General features: G+C 50.4%; 1 protein-coding gene and 1 long non-coding RNA gene across 17 annotated transcripts in view; both read right to left on the bottom strand.

Moving 5' to 3' along the window:
* MARK3 (microtubule affinity regulating kinase 3) overlaps nucleotides 1-3,380 on the bottom strand; it is a 66,043-nt gene extending 62,663 nt beyond the window's left edge. For 8 of the 16 annotated variants that reach the window (XM_083837316.1, XM_083837326.1, XM_083837324.1 and 5 more), the window contains exon 1: nucleotides 3,285-3,380. In XM_083837316.1, the coding sequence (XP_083693442.1) occupies nucleotides 3,285-3,365 (81 nt within the window). In that variant the 5' untranslated portion in view covers nucleotides 3,366-3,380. Of the gene's footprint in view, nucleotides 1-700; nucleotides 1,343-3,284 lie in introns of those variants that run through there. The other 8 variants (XM_083837318.1, XM_083837320.1, XM_083837323.1 and 5 more) reach the window with 7 other exon arrangements.
* A 5,888-nt stretch (nucleotides 3,381-9,268) lies between these two features.
* LOC310900834 lies at nucleotides 9,269-16,926 on the bottom strand. Its single transcript, XR_014585410.1, has 2 exons — nucleotides 13,881-16,926; nucleotides 9,269-9,764 (listed from the first exon to the last, which is right to left on the bottom strand). It is a non-coding gene; the product is annotated as an uncharacterized lncRNA (long non-coding RNA).
* Between the last annotated feature and the right edge of the window lie 1,615 nt (nucleotides 16,927-18,541).

Here is an 18,541-nt window from a genome sequence, read left to right as displayed (position 1 = left end):
TAAGCATCTGACTTGTAAAAAAAAAATACCAGACAGCCTTTACAGAAAGCTAACCGCCAAGTTCACCGATCAACTCGTTTTCGACCACGGTGACTGACAACTCCCTTCTGCATAGGCAATCGCATTTTCCCCAAGCAATAAAGGGATAAACGGTGAGCTAGGACGTACTGGATGGAGGGAGTTTTAGCACAGGAGCCACACGGTTCTGTGTGCAGAAAGGGAGGCTCCCACTGGGCTTCATTTTTGGCTGCCTGCTCATGCGGTACAACTGTTCCCCCCCCCCTTCCTTTTTAGCATGCGACCTGTGTGATTGTTAATACAGCGTTTGGCTCAGCCTGGTAAACAAACGGTGATTCCTACACCTTATCTTCGTCTAGAAAAATAAATTTAAAAAGGGGGGGGGGGGAAGGCTCCCTGACAGGGAGCTGATTTCGATAAAAGGCACCTTTTACTGCCACCCGAACAGGTGACAACGAGCCGCCCGGCGTCATTCCCACCCAGCGCCCTGCAGACGAAGCAGGGACGAGGCCCCTCATGTAGGTCACCCAGCCCACCCGACCCAAACCGAGGGGCTGCCAGCTGCCTACCGCGGGTCCGTGGGGCCACCGGCCGGGCTCCCCCACACCCCCTCCCCGCCACCCCCCTCAGCGACCTCCCCGGAACGAAGCGGGGCCGGCGGGGCGCTGCCCCGGGCACTCACGTTCTCGGTGTCGCGCTCGTTCACCGTGGGCAGCGGGGTCCGAGTGGACATTTTCCTGGGCTCGGGAGGCAGCGCTGCCGGGGCGGCGCGCACGCACTGGGGCCGGGCCGGGCTTCTGCGGCTGCTGCTGCTGCTGCTGCTGGGAGCCGGTGGTCGCGGGCAGCCAGCATGAAGGACCGGGGGGCGGCGTGGCGGCGGCCGAGCTAGATCCCCCCCGGGATCCCCTCCTCCGCCTCCCCCGGGCTCATCCGACGGCCGGGCCGGGCTCCGCGGGGCTCAGCGGCGGCGCCTCATGGGGCGCCGGGGAGGGGACGGGACGGGAAGAACGAGGCGAGGCAGCGGCTCGCTGGGGAAGGGGCGGCCGGGGGGCTCCCGAGCAAGCCGGAGGGGGTCCCCTTCTCCTCCTCCTCCTCCTCCTTCCCCACCCTCCGCCCCCCCGCAGCCCCTCTTCACCGCGCGGCCGCCGCTCGCATGCCGGCCCAGCCTCAGCGCCCCGCGGACGGGCGGTGGGTGCCCGCCTCTCCCTGCCCGCCCGCCCGCCTGCCTTCCTCCCTGCCCGCCTCTCCCTGCCTGCCCCCCGCCGCTCCCCGCCGAGCCAAGATGGCCGCCCGGCTTCCTCCGCGCCGAGCCCAGCTCCGACATGAACCGGAAGGGCCCGCCCCGCGCCCGGCCGCCGCGGGGAGGCCGGCGCCGGCGGCGTGTTGCTAGGGGCCGCGCCGCGGCGGGGCGGAGCGGGGCCGCCGGCAGCCCGGGCTCCCCCCCCCGGGGCGGCAGGGAGCGGGGCGGGGCGGTGCGGTGCCGTGCCGCCGCGGGGGGACGGGTCCTGCCCCTCCCCGGGCCGCCATCGCCATCCCAGCCCGTCCCCTTGGGATGAGGGAGATGGGGCTGTTTGGGGTGGGGAAGGGAGCGCTGAGGGGAGACCTGGTTCGTGTATAAAAATATCTGGGGGGGGGGGGGGTGTCGGAAGGATGGAGTCCGTCTCACTTCAGTTGTGCCCAGCCACAAGACGAGAGGCAGCGGGCACAAACAGGAGGTCCTGGCTCAATATCACAGAATCGCAGAATCATCTAGGATCATCTAGGTTGGAAGAGACCTCCTAGTCCAACCTCTGACCTAACACTACCAAGTCCTCCACTAAACCATATCGCTAAGCTCTACATCTAAACGTCTTTTAAAGACCTCCAGGGATGGTGACTCAACCACTTCCCTGGGCAGCCCATTCCAATGCCTAACAACCCTTTTGATAAAGCAGGTCTTCCTAACATCCAACCTAAACCTCCCCTGGCGCAACTTTAGCCCATTCCCCCTCGTCCGGTCATAAGGCATCTGAGGGGCACTTCTGTACTGTGAGGTGACAGAGCACTGGGACAGGTTGCCCACGGGTTGTGTCTCTCTCCTGTGTGAGACTCCTGCTCTGGAGATATTCACAACCCGCCTGGGTGCCACCCTGTGCAGTGTGCTCTAGGTGATCCTGCTCGGCAGGGAGGTTGGACTGGATGACCTCCAGAGGTCCCTTCCAACCTCGGCCATGCTGTGATTCTGTGAGGAGCAGGGCAGAAGGAGAGGCAGTGTGTGAGGAAGACGTGTGCAGCGTGAAGGACCATAACACCTCCCTGAGGAGCGAGTCCTCGCCTGGCCAAGGGACGTGGGGACGGGCCCTGCTGCTCATACCCAGGACCGCTCTCCCTCTGGAAACTCGTCCGCTCTATCACGGTGCTCAGAGCAAACAGCACGGCCAAGATTTGGTCCTCAAGCCTCCAACTGCCAAAGCCTATCCTTGTTGTTGATCACCGCCGGCCCCAAAGAGGGTGTGCACAAGTGTGATAAAGAAGGGAGCTCACACGCGGGGAAGGGTTGCGGCTGGTGTTAGCGGATCTAACCTGGCGCAGACAGGCTCCAGAGAAATACTGCGGGTTTAATGGCTCGTTGGCTGGAGGAGGGTGGAAGCCTGTGCTATCAAAACATGCTTCATCTGCCCAGCAGTTCCTCTGCACAGTCATTTCCAAGTTTACAAGGAAGAAAGAGCATGTTATGAGAAGGTACAATTATGAATAAAAAATGAGAAAAGAAAGTAACTTTTGTGTATTCGGTGTATAGCTCATTTAGAAACAACATCTATTTTTCTTTTTTTTTTTTCTTTTTTTTTTTTCTGGAAAAAAGGCAGAAAAAAACTGCAGAAAAAAATGCTGGATTGGGTGGGATTTGTAGAAACTTGGCATCTCTGGAGATCTGGCAGTATAGCGATAACATTTTGTCTTTCTAAAGCATAGTTTATCTGACAAACTTTATGCTTCTTATAAATATTTACCAGCTTGGCCTTGAAATCCATCCTACGATGTAGGTAATATTTTCCTCACTTTTAGAGACACTAGCAAGGAAATATAGCCCTTGAACACTACCCGATAAATAAGTTGCATGCCTGTTACTCTATCATCAGGACCAGAAAACTCCACACCACCTCAACTGAGGAAGGAGAAACTCGGGATTTACACAGAGTCGTATCTTCCTTGCTTGCCCCCAAGCTAAGTTAACTCCTTGCTCTGTGTCAGTGACAGGAATTTGGGGTAATTTGAAGAATACTTACCTCTTGTGCAAACGATCTGTGTTCATACATATGCACATGTATACGTCTGTGTGCATATATACTCGGCTTGTACACATCCATGGTGGAGCCGCTCTCCTTCCGCAGCAGGCAGGACCCTTTGCGCTGGGAACGGAGAGGGAGTTGCCTCTATCTGGTGTGCCAAGGTCAGGCACAAAGCCTGAAGCAAAGCCAGGAAAAGTATCCAGATCTCCTGACTCTCCGTGTTTGCCACAGGGCTGCTTCTTCATCGCTTTCTTTTCGGTTGCCAGTAGAATGTGTTCTCTAGAATTTGTTTATAAAAAAAATGGTAATTGACTTATGGCAGAGTCAGGAAAAGGTAAAAATAGGCAGAGATTTACTTTGTTTGTTAACCAGATGAATGCTCTCATCCTGCATTTTTGGGAACTGTAGCTAGCATGGGAATGCTGAACTGCAAGCAGCAAAGCCTGGGAGTGATTTTCAGAGTGTGAACTGAATTCACTGGAGCTGTTTGTACATACAAACATAAACTAAGAGACATTAAAGTATGGTGCTATATCCACTTGTGTTGCCATTCCATGGACACAGATCAGATTTTATGCTGTATAATTCTGGAGAGTTAGGTGAAAGTCCTAGACCCATCGATGCAGTAGGAGTTCTGCTGTTGCTTTCGGTAGAGCCCACATTTAAGGCTCGCTGTCCAAATAAAAAGGGGCTGTGGAGGGGGTGGTGAGGGAAGAGAGGCTGAGGGGGAAGGAATGTTTGTTTCTTTCAGGGTCATGTTTCCGACTGGCAAAGTGATTTTGAAGTAAGAACTTTTGAAGAAAATGCTTGAGACCACAAAAATAACAGCAGTTCATTTTGCTGTTTTATGGCCGATAAATGGCAACATTGATTAGTGTTGGTTGTCCCATGTAGCAAAACCTGCCCGGGAAATGACAAATTACATAACAGCTACTTTAGTTTTTATTTCATTGTTGCTATATTCTGCCTCTCGTGTTTAGACAGATGAGTTCATTTCAAAGTGTATTAATATCTTAGAAATTTGGACATAGTAAAAAAAAAATAATAAGATTGCGTGGGATTCCTGTTTTTTTGTTGCCCATAAATATTCACAAATCAAAAAGTGATTTTTTTTTTCCTATCTAAACATTCAGAAAGCTCAGAAAGAGATCTAATAGTCAAATTGTTTTTTCTGGTTCTTGTGCTAGTGATAGTGACAGTGGTTTCGTAAGTGGGACTTAGATGACAATGCTTGTATGTTATATATTACCCAGAATAGGCTGCAAATTTTGCTTTGAGCTGTAGTGACTCTATCATGCTAACAGTTGTAAAAACTTGTTTTTGTCAGTAAAGTTGGAGAATATGACTCAAAGACACACAGGAAGCAGCTTTGCTAGTTAAGGTGCCATTTTATGTCACATTTTTGGCTATCGCCACACATGGAAAACAAAAGAAAACAATATGATACAAAACAACATCATTATGTGGAAGCATTTAGATTTTTTTTTTCTTCTGAACATTAAAAGTCACTGCTAGTCACAAAGAATCTCTCAATACTACACTGCATGTGCATAGTAGATCCTTACTTTAACATTGTGATCAGAGCAAAAATGATGGAATTGATTACAACTGCTGGACAAAATGCAAGGATTTATTTAAATGTATTCAAATGTATGGTTTTTTTTCAGTGTTAATTCTGGAAAAGCGATTACATATGGAGAACTGACTGAGATATTTATATTCCCCTCACCTCACTTTAGAAGCTGGGGACTGAAAGACATCAGCTGGTGGAGGCAAGTGGAAAATCAGCTAATGTAATTGTTATAGCTGCCTTGTCCTGCACTGCGGCTGTGACAGTATACACCACCTGGGAATCTTCCGAAATGTTAAATCAGTTTTGGTTATACAAAAATACCAGTTTAGACTGACAATTATTAATCTGATGTGACTTTTTGGTGCTTCTTCAAGCCTTTAAAAAACACATTTTAAAAGCCACAGGAATGTAGCCGCTATTATGCATTCTTATTCTGATGCCTTGTTTGTTTGTTTATTTGTTTGTTTCTTAGAAATTCTAAGATTATTCCATCTAGCGGATGATTTTCAGGACTGCTTCATTATCGGAGTTGCCTTTAAAGCTAAAAGCATTATTTGTATGTGTTTTCAAAATTGTAACTTGCAAAGAAAATCTTAACAGTGTTTTATAATAGGAAGGAGAAATGTGTGATTTTGAAAATGGTGGTGACAAAGCTATTGATAGAAAAGCACTGATTACTGTCTACAACCTCAATCAATAGTCCACACTCAATCATAATGAGGCCCAAGTGCAACCCACTGCAAGGCCAGGGTGAAATGTGTTTTTGACAGCAGAGAAAACAATGGAAAGAGAAAAGATTTGCCTCCTCACCTTCACGTCCACACTGTCACACCAGCAGATAAAGAGAGCTGAAAGGTGGGATGAGATTTTGTGTATTGACTTATTCCTTAGACTTCTTCCATGCAGTTTTGACTTCCAAGCTTGCCTTTCCATACAGGGAAAGACTGAGTCCCTGGGGACAGCAGAACGGCTGGGGCAGCACAATTGCTCTGCGTACCTCAGATATCAGAGAGATCAGGCACCGGGCTGCGAATATGAGGAAACAGGAGCAAGCAGTGGTGGTTCCTGGATCACAAGCTCCATGTAATTCCTTACCTGCCAGGCCAAGCTTTGCCTGCAGAGCTATATGGCACGGTACCCAAGGTGTGAACTTTCACGATGGGATTGCTGTCAAGTGCATGAACTGCACTATTCCCTGCCTGTTCTGGCAGGTTGGCACAAGGTCAGTGTTGAAAAAAGTGAGAGAATAAAAAATATCTCCCTAGCTTTCCATAAACCTGATGCCTTGCAGGTTACAAAGGAAACACAAGGACAAGGAGTCAGTTGGCAGTCATGCTCTGAACTCGACTCTATGAAGCTAAAATAGGTGTTTTATAACAACCCTCTTCTATTCCTACTAGTGCATGACCCCAACAGAGCTGCATCTTAAACACAAATCCTTTCGGATGCCTTGCGATCTGAGTCAGGCATGTTACTGTTCCTCCTACACCGTTTCCTGTGTGGTTAGTACTGAATCAAAGACTCCATTCACAATGATGGGAAAAGAATAGATGACTCTAGTACATGTAATGTTTTCAAGCGCAAATTAATAATTGGTGTGCCTGAGTGTTAGTGGGAAGCAATTGTTTGGTAGCAGTGAGATAAATTCCAGGCTTTCTGGGCACAGGTTATCTAAAAAAGGTATTGCCCACGCTTGTTCAAAAAGGAACGTCTAAAATTGTCGACAGGCTAATTTAAAGTACGCAGCTCAGCTGAAATTCCCAGGGCCCACCATAAGCCCCAAGAGCTGTTTTTGCCAGGAGAGACTTGCCAAGAAGATGTTAGGCACAGCTTCCTTCTCTGTCTCCAGCCCAGAGCATCGGGCGTCCAACCAGCAGCTCGCGCCTGTGATAACCACACGCACCTTCATGAGAATCAATGGTCCGGGAGCCTCTCAGCTGCCATCCCTGCTGATTACACACTTCTCCAGAGACCTCTAAGTGTGTCTGCACAGAGTTAAGTGCACAAGCACACCCACTTGTAAGCCCGGACTGTTTATGTGACAGTGTGCTTTGAGGTAGGAACTTGGGCTGAGCGCAGTGGTCTCTGAAGGTGACCTGGATGAAGTCTCAGGTTCTTGCTCGAGCTATCTGCAAAGCTTTGGCAGAACCAAGCCCTGAAGTCCCTCTCCAGATTTCCCTGAAGTAACTTGCATTTGATTTAGATCTTATCTTTCAGGGAAAAAAAAAATCTTTCATCTTCATTTGCATATTGCCAGGGGCAAGGAAGCCATGAGCAATCTGGGAAAACTGTTCCTGTCGTTGTACACCCTCACCTTTAGAAACGTTTGCTTCTGCTTGGAATATACCTAACGGCAGCTTCCAGCTACTGGATCTCTCCTACATCTGTCTCTTGGATGATCAGACGTTCACTCCCAACCAGGACTGGGCTCACCCCATAGCCATCTCTTTAAGAAACTGAAGAGATTTAAATCCTGAGGTCTGTCACCAAAATTCACCCTATTCAGTTTTGTAAGCATTAGCATGCGTGCTTTCACTGATTCGTCTCCACCTTATCAGTCCGTCTGTGCTGTGGATACCAGACATGAACATGGTATTCCAGCTGTAAAAACACAAAGCCCAAATACAGACGTGATATAACTTATTTTGCTGATGCCCCAGTCAAAGAACCCATTTAGCCCTTTTGGATACAGTAACTGAACTCTGGAAACATACGTTTGGCCGTGACTCAAGTGCCCTTTCAGTATCTCTGACCCTTCCCCTCAACACACACGGAGTCTCCTGCCTTCAAAGTGTGCTTTATTTTTCCTACAAGTGTGATTTTTGGTCATACTCAAATGTGTATCGCTCACCTGAACACAGTTTTTCAAACTGTTTTACTTTGCCCCACTGACACATCTTTTAATTTCCACTTCTCTCCATCTTGTGGTCATCTGCAAGGCTTATCAGTAATCCTTTCTGTTCCTTTATGGTCTTTGATAAACTCATGAATTGGTGCAGATCAAGAACCTTGATAAAAATGTGAATTGGTGCCGACCAAGAATCAGCTGTGCTGGGTTACAACACCATATGGTATTTTTTCTGCCAATAAAAAAATGGTTTCATAAGTAATTGCCACCTTGAATGTTCACTCAACGCACCAGCATCCTGGGGTGGGGAAGGGCTGGGGGGAAAATAACTCGGAGGAAAGCCAGCTGGTGGCAGGGGTTGAGCAAAGGGAAGGGCTGCAAGGACAGAGGGTTCAAAACCTGGCTGGGGAGGAAGCTGAGCCGAGCAGAGAGCAGTGTCTGCCACCTGGGGTGTCCCCAGTGCCCCTCCAGGAGCATCACAGTGGTGGTGTAAGGCCATCGGTTAGGTGTTGGGTACGTGCCACACGGCGTTCCCATCGTTATGCTTTCTCACTCAACGTGTTCTGCTGCCACAAGTCAAGGGCCTTAAAGAAGTCGAAGTTTTGTTTTTTTTTTTCCCATCAGCTTCGTTAACTTTATCGCTCAATCTTGCAATCTGCTCAGTAAAAGATAACAAGTCAGTTTGAAAGGGTCCCTTCCCATAAAATCCTGTTGATTGGCATTAATTATATTTCCCTCTTTGTTAATCGGGATCCATGTGAGTCATTCCATTGTACTGCTGGGACTCGTGTCAGGGAGACAGGCCTATAAATACTTACATCTTTCTATCTACCTTCTTCATAAACTTCCACAACAATTACTTTCCTTTGGAGCTTCCCTGGTGTCCAGAAAGTTATCGGTGACCGCACACAGCTGCAGCGCGGCGTTGGTGTGTTGGGGATACATCCCCAATAATCGCCTGACAAAGGCAGGCACATTATGTATTCCACTGAAGGGAAGGTTTTCTGAACGATGAATTAATGTTACAGTCGTGAACAACCTTTACAAAATCACAGGAGGATTTACTTTGCCTGTTTGTCTTGAGTTTCTCTATCATGATATAGCACCAAGACTACAAAACGTCTTTTTTAAGTGCACAAATGAGTTTTAAAAAATGATTTGTAGCAGACCAGCTAGAGGGCTGCACAGCACAGGTGGATTTTGTGTATGGTCCCAGCTTCTCAGCACCTTTGCTCTTCCAGTACTAAACCACCTTTTGCCTTCCCTTCTCGTCAAATGCTGACAGCGACCTGCGAAACGATGAACGATGCAACAGCCCTGCTGTTACAGTAGATGTGTAGTAACCTCATCACTTTTTTTTTTTTTTTTTCAGTTTCAGAGCACCAAGGAGGTGAGAAATACATATTATCTTTGGGCTTGTTTCATAGGAAAAAAAGAGCTGCTGATTTGAAAATATCTGATAGAAGGTCAACAGCTTCAAATGGAATTGGGAAAATATCAGATTAATGCTGTTGCCACAGTCCTGATTAGAATTCACATCACACAAGAACATAAAAACACTTTTGGAGAGCAAGAGGATGTTTTATCATCTGAGCACAGTGCTGTTTTCAAGATGCACAGAAGAAAAGAGGAAAATGAATTAGAAGGAGTGCTTTCTGATTATTGAAATAAAAACCAGCAATTGAAAATTAGGACTGTCCCTGTTGAAACAAACACAAATAATCAACTCAAGCACTGTGGTCTCGTGTCGGACGGCGCTGACGATGGCTGCATTCCTCGCTGCCGCCGCTGCCGTGAGCCTGGCGAGCTCTGGGCTTGGAGCCCTGGGACGTCGTCATCCCCAGACAGTCAGGGCAGAGACCCTGCTTATTCCTGGCCGGGAGTGCCAGTCGCAGCTTAGCTTTTCTTCACTGATGACACAGTCTCAGGGTTCGCTCTGCGGTTTGCATGAATCACATGGCTCTGTATGACTTGCCCGAAGTGCCCGGCGCTATATAAACCTGATAAATGAGTCGTTCCTTTTGGCAGTGAAGTCCGTGCATGCTGCAGGTATTCCCTGTGGAGAAAATTCAGCCTGTGGCGTAGAGCCGAGGAGTTTTCTCATTTTCTATACATCTTGTATTGTTTCTTTTTCTACAGAATCACATGATTTACAGGCAAACGCACTCACAAACATATTGTGTTAATTACCATTCATTGCTTTCCTTCCCTCCACCTTTGCCCTTCCCTGTTTTAGCCTGGTGCTTCCCCTGGGACTTTCTTGACCAAAGTCTCCTTTCACCATTCACAAAAACCCCTTTCCCGCAGGAGCAGCCACAGGCTGCTGGGGGCAGGGTTGGGGCGCCCCAGGGTGCCGCAGCCAGCCGAGGGCTCCCTGTGTCCCACAAGGGCTGTTACGGGGGTGCCTTTATGTCCCCTTTGCCACCTACCTTCTCCATCACCTCTCTACAACAGAGCAATAAGTCTTGCCGGCAGGACTTACCCTTACAAGCATAGGATCCCGTTGAGCCCGTAAATACTTCCCAGCATTGCCCAAGACTGCCAACAGCAACGTTCCCCTACCCGTTTACAGGAGATGCTGCACATGGCGTTAATATGACTGTTAACACCCTTAATGTTTTTCCCACTCACATTCTCTGCCTATAAACGAGTTTTCGTATTTTGGTTCTGGTTTGACTTTCTTCTGTGCCTACTGTAGCTTGAGCCACCTGGATGTCAAGGAGTCGTCCCTTTAAATTTTTCTAAAAACTTTCATAACAGTTTCAGATTTTTGGAGCTGATTTTGAAAAGGGAAGTAATGTTGGTGAGAAATTCAGAGGTATGACTTTTAATGCTTTAGAAACCTTTTATAGTTACCTTTCTTTTTTCAGTAGCAAGGTGGAAAAAAGGAAGAAGAGAGAACCAAAACACCCACGAAGAAGAGCCACCCGTAATTTTTCATATAAGCCTTTTGTAAGGCTTTCTGAACAAAGGAGAGATTCCTCTCTCTGGAAGTCAGCAGAATGAAAAGGACTTGCAGATTTTTGAAGATTCAGCAAATGTTTGTTCTGATTTTTCAAACAACTCCCATTGAAAGCACTTTTGTGCATCTACAATAGCAGGTGGAAGGGTTCCAGCCAAGGTGGGCGATGGGCATCGCCTGCCCCGCGCGGTGCTTGCCACAGGCTGGGAGCAGCACAGCTTCAGCGGCACAGGGACCGGCTGGGGGAGAGCAGGGAGGGAAGGAACCTGCGGGACACAGGGGAAGATCTGACAGACTGGAAAAGCACACGGGCCTGAGGAACGGGGAAAGAGCTGGTGGATGGAAAAACACCCAGACACTAATCCTGGGAAGATTTTCCTTTTGAGTAACTTCACCCCTCTCGTAAGGAAGGGTGAACCGAGAGGTTCTACATTGGGTATGATCCTTGACGTTTTACCTTTGAGTTCTTATTTTCTGGTACTAACTGCCTCAGCAACCTTCAGATGACCTGCCAGGGCGCTTGGCCCCAGGAGATGTTGCTGAAGGACTGAGGCATCAGCTGCAACCACCTGAGACCAAGCCTGAGCTCACCTGGGGCCGAGGTCCAACTGCAGTGAGAGGAGAGGGGACGTTTGGAGGACGTTCGAGGACCTGGGCTGTAAGCCCTTCGGTAGAGAAGAAGGGAGCTTAAACTAAACTTCAAAATATTTGTTCCAAGGCAGAGAAAACGTACTCTTTCCATACATTTGCTGCGTGTGTGCGGTGTGCCATACGCTGCCGTGTCCTGTGGCCCCATGTGTCCTCCAGGTTCCCACATCCTCCATGGGAAGACGCAGTGCAGACTGGGGCAGGACTTTGGAAATGCATGCTGTCCTCTGCAGAGAGCAGCACTGCTGACAAACGCCGTGTAAGAACATATACACACACAAATATATTTATATCCCTCTCTGTGTGCATATGTAACCTTCTTGTTGCCTTTATAACAGACCCTCCCGCTACCTGTGTCACACACGCACCCCTTGGGAACCTGTGGAGGCTGTAATGCATAACGGAGGAGGATTTATCACTTTCTCTAATACCTGAGGAAAAGACTAATACTATTTTCTAAAGTACCGCATTGTTTTTGGGCTCAGCTCTACTGCTCTTAATATTTTATGCATGTGAATATGATGTACTGCAATGAAAATATCCTTACATCTTTTTCTAGTAAGTGCATCTATCAAAACAGAGAATGATGTAGAGGAGCTCTGGGTCTGGAAGGCACAAGGAAATACATAAAAGATGAAGTCCTATTTATGTTGCTTGTGCATGTTAAAAAAAAAAACAAACCAACAACAACCCTCCTACATTAAAGGAACGCTCTTCAAGCTACAAAGTAAATCAGCCGGCATGTGGCCTCGCTGTGCTCGCGCATAAGGATCCAGGCTTTAATTACAGATCCCACTGCATTTCCAGAGGAATCCCCTTTGCTTTGCTGCGGGAGTTGGTGAGGCCAGGGAGCAGGGGAGAGGGGGTGCACATGGGACTGCAGCCTGACTCCAGGGCACAGGGACAGTTTTTGACCCAAATCTCGCCTCATTCCTGTTCCCCGGCTGTGCTGCCTCACCCAGTCGTAGCCAGGCTCAGCCCAGCAGTGACTGTGAAGCTCTGGGACACCGAAGCCCAGGGGACGTTTGTGCAACCAGCCGTAAACGCCGGGCAGAGCCAGCACTCTGGGCAGCTTGCAGAGTCACGGAGCTGCTCGTTGGGATACGCCGGCGGTGCTGAGCCGGAGCTGGTGCCTCTACCAGGAGCAATGTGCATGCATTAGCGCAGCGGAGTGGGCTGATTTACCCTAAGCTCAGCAGTTAAACTGCTTTAGGGCTCACACGGGGCTACTTCAGGTCTCTCTCTGAGCAGGATTTTTGCTTAGCTGTGGTTCTGCAGGTGGGAGCCGTCCATTTGGAGCGTGGCGAGGAGCCTGGGTGGGGAGCCTTGGGGAAATAACGAAATGAGAAACGTGCAGAGGCAGCCTTCCTTCTGCGTTTCCTAACTCCGGAGCGGCTGACTTGGTAACCTCAGCCTTCTCAAGGCTGCCTGCACGTCTGCAGGGGCACTCCTGGGCTGCAGGGAAGCAAACAGCATGGTGATGGGGCTGGGGCAGAGTCGGGCCCCAACGCAAGGTTCTTGGGTTGCGGACCAATGCAGGGTTCGGGATCAGCAGGCTTCAGCTGGTGGCAGGGAAGTGCAGATGGGAAGAGCTTGTTCGGCCCGGCTGTTGCAGGAGACGCTTCCTAATGGGGACTAGGTGCCCTCCTTCTGTCCTACGTCCTCTGAGGCCCACCTCTGCCTCCCACCCACCTCCGTATCCCAACTTCCTCCTCCTCGTCCATCCCACCCCCACCCCAGACCTTTCCCCTCTGTTCCTGGACACCCACTTCTCTTTCTCTCTTCATCCCACAGCTCTCCCCAAAGGCCAGGGAGTGCTCATGCAGCTTCAGTCCTCATGGCCGTGTGGCGCAGCCACTACAACACCTCGTGTGGGTCGTCCTGCCCTGTTGGTCCCAGCAAACATCTGGCTGGCTCCTCCCAAGCTTTTCCTGACGTCCCCCGTGCTGGCTCCACGGCGAGACACTCCTGGCTACCTGCAGGTGGATGCTGGTACCTGTGCCACTTGCCACACAGCAGCTTCCTGGCCCTGCAATTCAGTTCTTTCCTAAGGATGCTGAATGGTTTTGTGGGCTTGTAAGCATTTCATAACTTAATAACAGGTCATATTAATTCATCTTTTTGTGCTCTGCCTTTACTCTTTCAAAAGATGGAAGTACGTTTTTAAAAATAAAACTTTGCATATGCTGCATGTGGGAAGTGGTGATTTCTAGCTACGGACTGAGGGGGCAAAACTGTATAATTTAAAACTGTATCATAAATAATGAGTCTGATGCCTGTGTTACTGTGATTTTACACTAGTCTAAATGCGGAGTCCTGGAGCTGAGAGTCAGCCCCAATATGTTGTCACTCCACCGCAGAGCAGCTATATGCTGGGAGACGAATCCTTGGCGGGCACGAACGAGAAGAGTTTTATTAACTTTGTTTTTCATTACAGTTAATGAGCCAGGCTGCGGATCCTCCGGATGACTCAAACCGAGCACTTTTGCACCAGGAGGTAGGCTGGGGTAGGTGTGGAGCCCTGGACAGGAATCAAGGACTGGCAAGACACCAGGAAAATACCTGCTCATCCTCGCTGCCTTCGGTGCAGCTACGCTGACTTGTCCCAGCCGATGATCTGGCCCTAAAGTCACAAGGCAGCACCTGAGGCTGAATCGTGCTGCTCAGTGCCTCTGGTTTCTTTGTGAGATGCTAGCACAAGGCAGGATGGGCTCAAGCCTCCAAGGGAGCAGACGTTTCCCATAGACTCACCAGTGCCCAGTCTCTGTCCGGAGTACCACATCCACCTCTCCCTTGGGGGACCGGGACGTCCATGCTCCATTTGCGGTGTGCACGTTGAAATATTGGCAGGCTGAAAAACCAAACCAAGCCGCAGCCACGGACAGCACTGGAACAGAGCCGCCCAGACGTGGCCTGTGTCCTTCCAGTGGCTTCAAACCACGAGGCAGAGAGGGTTCCTGCGGCCGCCCGCCGCCCCGGTGAGCTTGCACAAGGGCTGCGGGGAGCGGCGTGCTGCGACACGGCGCGTGAGTCAGCAAGGTGCCAGTCTTACACAGACCTGCTCGCATTGCTGGAGAACATTGCAGCTGAAAGGGCTGCCGGGAGTCCTGACAGGGGCGACAGTAGGGAGGAGCAGAGAGGAGGAAGCAAATGCTGCTTTTCCTTTCCCCTCCTTAAGCCCGATCCCTCAGCCAAGACCTCCTCCAGGTGCAGAAGGCCCCGTGTTTTCAAGCTGCCAAGCAAAGGGCTAAATTGCTAATTTCTTTAACTTTGAACTGAACGCATCTCTAAGATAATCCTCCTGCACCAGGCTCTCTGTCTCACAGTTGGCAGGGGGATTTTCACCACCTAACTTGTGAAAGGCAAAATGTCGACACGGGGTCCCCACAGCGCTCCCTCTGCTCTTTCTGGGGTCTGCTGGGCGTAGGTGATGAGGGGCGTCTCAGGATGGAGCTCAGAGTTTGTAACCCCCGTGGCAGCTTCCCAGCAGTGCCTTTTCCAACCGTGTGCATCCTGGGCAGCACCACAGGGCCAGCGAGGAGATGAGAGAAGCCTCTTCTCATAGCCCAGGTGCTGCGACACGGCTCGCCTCGCCTCGCCGCGGGGCCGGAGCCAGGGTGTCCCTTCCCCTCCGAGCAGCAAATCTTAATTTGGTACACGAGTGTCAACAGGTGTCGTGGAGGGAAGAGGGACGAGGGGATATCGGTGCAGCTGGAGGAAGTATTTATAGCTGCCTTTTATAAAAACCGTATAGATCACATCTCTGTTAACGTATGTAACACAATCGGGAACCTGAGCTTTTCATGATCCCCTGGCTGCAGGATTTCCTGTGGAATCCTCTACCGGCCGCAGAAACAAGCTAAAAATAAACACATTAAAAATGATACACGCACTGAAACATGCACGTGCCTTCGCCTCCTCACTGGCTGGTGACTTAGGTGGTAGCAATGGGAGCAGGGAAGGGGGCAGCCCCTGGAAAACTCAGTAATGCCTGCTCCTGTGGGTCAAAGTCCCCCAGGTGTACATGGGTTGGAGCATTCACTGTAGAGAGGGTTTAGGAACCCCACACATAAAAAGCTGAGCTGAACCTGTGCTTCCTACCCTCTAATCACCCCCAGGATGTTGTGATTAAGCCGTCACTTGGGGCAGCCACCGCGCTGCAGGCAGCAGGGCGAGGCGGGGTGGCTTTTTCTGCAGGTGAATCCGGCCTCTTCCCCTTGCTGCTGCCGCCGAGCCATTACACCACCTGGCTTGCAATTTCCCCTTCTTGCACAGGTTCCTGGCTGCCTCCATCCATCAGCACCTTGGCTTTTTGGGGTGTTATGCCCAATTATCGGATAGCAATGGTGCCTGCAGGAGCCCCATAGCCCAGTGCTCTGCCGTGTTGTAACCCCAGGGCCAGCTCCTGCCCCCAGCCCCGCTGTGTGAGGCCAGACCACCATGGGCACAGCCACGCTGTGGCCATGGGTCAAAGCCGCGTCTTGCTGGGGGGGACGTAACGCTGTCAGGAAAAAGGTGCCTTCACGAGCTGCTTTGGCACATGTTCCCTTCCCCGGCATCCTGCTGCCGGCAGTGAGGTGCTGGAGGTGTCACCTGCGAGCTGGGGGTGCCGGCGGTGTCACCCGCCCTCTGCAGGGACCAGGTCACTTCTCCCCCACTTCTCACACTGCAGAGGGACCGGCCGCCCACATTTTGGGGATGTATCTGTGGGAACAGCGGGAGGGAGGGGGTGGCTGCCGCAGCACGGGCACCAGGGATCACAAAATGGGCTTTCTGCCGCTCTTCATGAAAAATCCCTTCCCAGCGGGGCACCTCATGCAGAACAAGCTCCAGCTGTAAGGGCTGAACCCTGGCTTTAATTTGTGGAGTGATTTTCAAGCAGTACCAAGAGCAGGGAGGCAGCCAACGGAGAGAAATAGTTTCACCCTTTCTGTGCTGGTGGGGAAGAAGGCCCACAGGAATAAAGGCTGTTGTCTACCTCTGTTGTGTTTGGAGGTCAGACTCAGCCTGCTTGGATATCTCTGAATGACAGCTGGAGAAGAGTAGGATGAAATCCTTCCAGCCTGGGCCAGCATTACCCCTCATTTTATATGCTTTAGCCTCTCTGGCTGTGATATGTGCCCCGTCACACCCCATTCACAGCACTACTGCAAAGCCTCCTTGCCTGGCTTGTTGCTCGGATGGGTGGGTTCGGCAGGCTGTGTTCGGCATCCCACTTGTCCTAGGTCTGGAGTGCAACGTTGCCCATGTTCAACCCCCACTGAGGGCAATTACTGCTTTCACAGGAACAAAAGTGAGAAGAATCAGCCACAAAACACCCCTCCCTTGGGTTGATATACTCCAAATAGTGTCAGGGGCACTCAGAAATGCACAATGCTATTAATCCAGACGGCAGGGAAACAAAAGATTGTTTTTCAGAGCTGGATTTGGAGAGTTCTGAATCAGAAAGTCTCAGAGTCCTCCTGCGGCATTACAGCTGACGTGGGGGCAACCACATCAGACAGTCCTTTCCCCCCCAGGTGGATGGACTAGACTTAATCTGGTCCTCATAGGTTAGCAAGGCTGGGGTTATTTTTCTTTAGAGTTAACCACGAAGGTCCCCAGCCCTCTTTCCGTCCTCCATTAAATCCGTTTTCCTATGAAATTGGAAACCTCGATTAACAACCTGCTAGGGAAGAGAAATCACTGGAGTCTCTCTGCTCGCCCAAGAGATGCTCCCTGCTCTGGGATAAATGTACGTTTCATTTTTGTTCATATGCTGCATTTTTGTTCTGCAGAAGAGAGAAAGGGCTGAGTTGTCTTCAAGGAAGACTACAGATTCACAGGGGAGAAAAAAAAAGCAATTTCTTTGGAAGTCATTTTCTCTTAAGAAGTTCTGTCTGCATTTTTTATTAATAATACAACACCCTGGATGTGTCAAAAAATATGAAAATACATTTCCTGGTGGGGAGCTCCAGTCTCACAGACCCCGGCAGTACAGCTGGGTTGTCATTTGCTTCTTGGAATTTCATTTCCTAATCAACACGTCTGTGAAATCACTGCGTTTTCAAAGTCTGGTTTCCACAGCTGCTGTGATCAAAGCCTGGGGAGGTGGGGGCAGAGTGGGCAGGGGGAAACACGCCATCTTCAGCAGCAGCCTCCCCGAGAGGGAGAGGGAGGAGAAAGCCCATGTAGCAGAGAGAACCGAGACAAAGGGAGTGTTGATGTCCCCACGTGGGTTTAATGTTTCAGAGGCAAACATGAAAATAGGGATTTGGAGACCCAGCTCTCAGCTTTCATACCCAACTGGTCTCTGCTTTAGCGTTTTTGTTTGTCTGTTTGTTTTCCCTTCAAATGTAAGTATTGAGTTTCTTGGGCAGCAAGAGGCAAAGGAGCAGGGGTGTGGTGAAGCTGCTGAGATGGTGGCCCCGAGGAGCACAGCGTCCAGGGAGCAGCCACCTCTTCCAGAGAGCAAGGCTGGGAAACTGGGGGCAAAACAGCCTCTTCCCACACAGCGGGTCTCACAGGTATCCAGCGATACTCAAATACATTAAAATTCCCTGAATCAGATTCAGACGATCAGGTTTTGCTTCTCTGACACCTGCAGGGCCATAAATTCAGTGGGCTGACAGTCACCTGAAAGCCCTCCCAGGAAATGCAGGCTATGCATGTTTTCAAAGAAGATAGAGATGAGAAAAAGAAGAAAAAAAGAACAACAACACATTTAAATAAAACAAAACAAAACCAAACCCAAAACACCCTGCTGTCCTCATTTATCATGAGGAAGGATTATTCTCTGTTTCCCAGAGCCCCACAAAGACACCACCAGCTGCCTCCCGAAGGTTGTCCCTCTCCCCCAGCCGCCCGTGTCCCTGCTGGCCGCGTGTGGAGGCCCCAGCTGCAGGCCGCCAGCCTCGCCCTGCCCTCGCCTGCGCCTCGCGCGGCACCGCACAGCGGCCGGGGGCTCCTCAGGCGCTGCCGAGGCAGGAGCGAGCCCCTTGTCTGCGCCTCCTGGGGCTGCTGGTCACCGAGTCACAGAACATCCTGAGTCGGAAGGGACACACAAGGGTCATCGAGTCCAACTCCTGGCTCTGCACAGAACCGCCCAAAAATCAGCCCCTGTGTCTGAGAGCGGTGTCCAAACGCTGCTTGAACTCCGTCAGGCTCGGTGCCATGACCACTTCCCTGGGGAGCCTGTCCCAGTGCCCGACCACCCTCTGGGTGCAGAACCTTTCCCTAACCCC

The sequence above is a fragment of the Anser anser genome, assembly GCF_964211835.1.
Source record: "Anser anser genome assembly, chromosome: 5".
In the NCBI taxonomy this organism is placed as follows: Eukaryota; Metazoa; Chordata; class Aves; order Anseriformes; family Anatidae; genus Anser; species Anser anser.
Note: the sequence above shows the minus strand (reverse complement) of the source record. Positions and strands in the feature narration are given on the sequence as shown.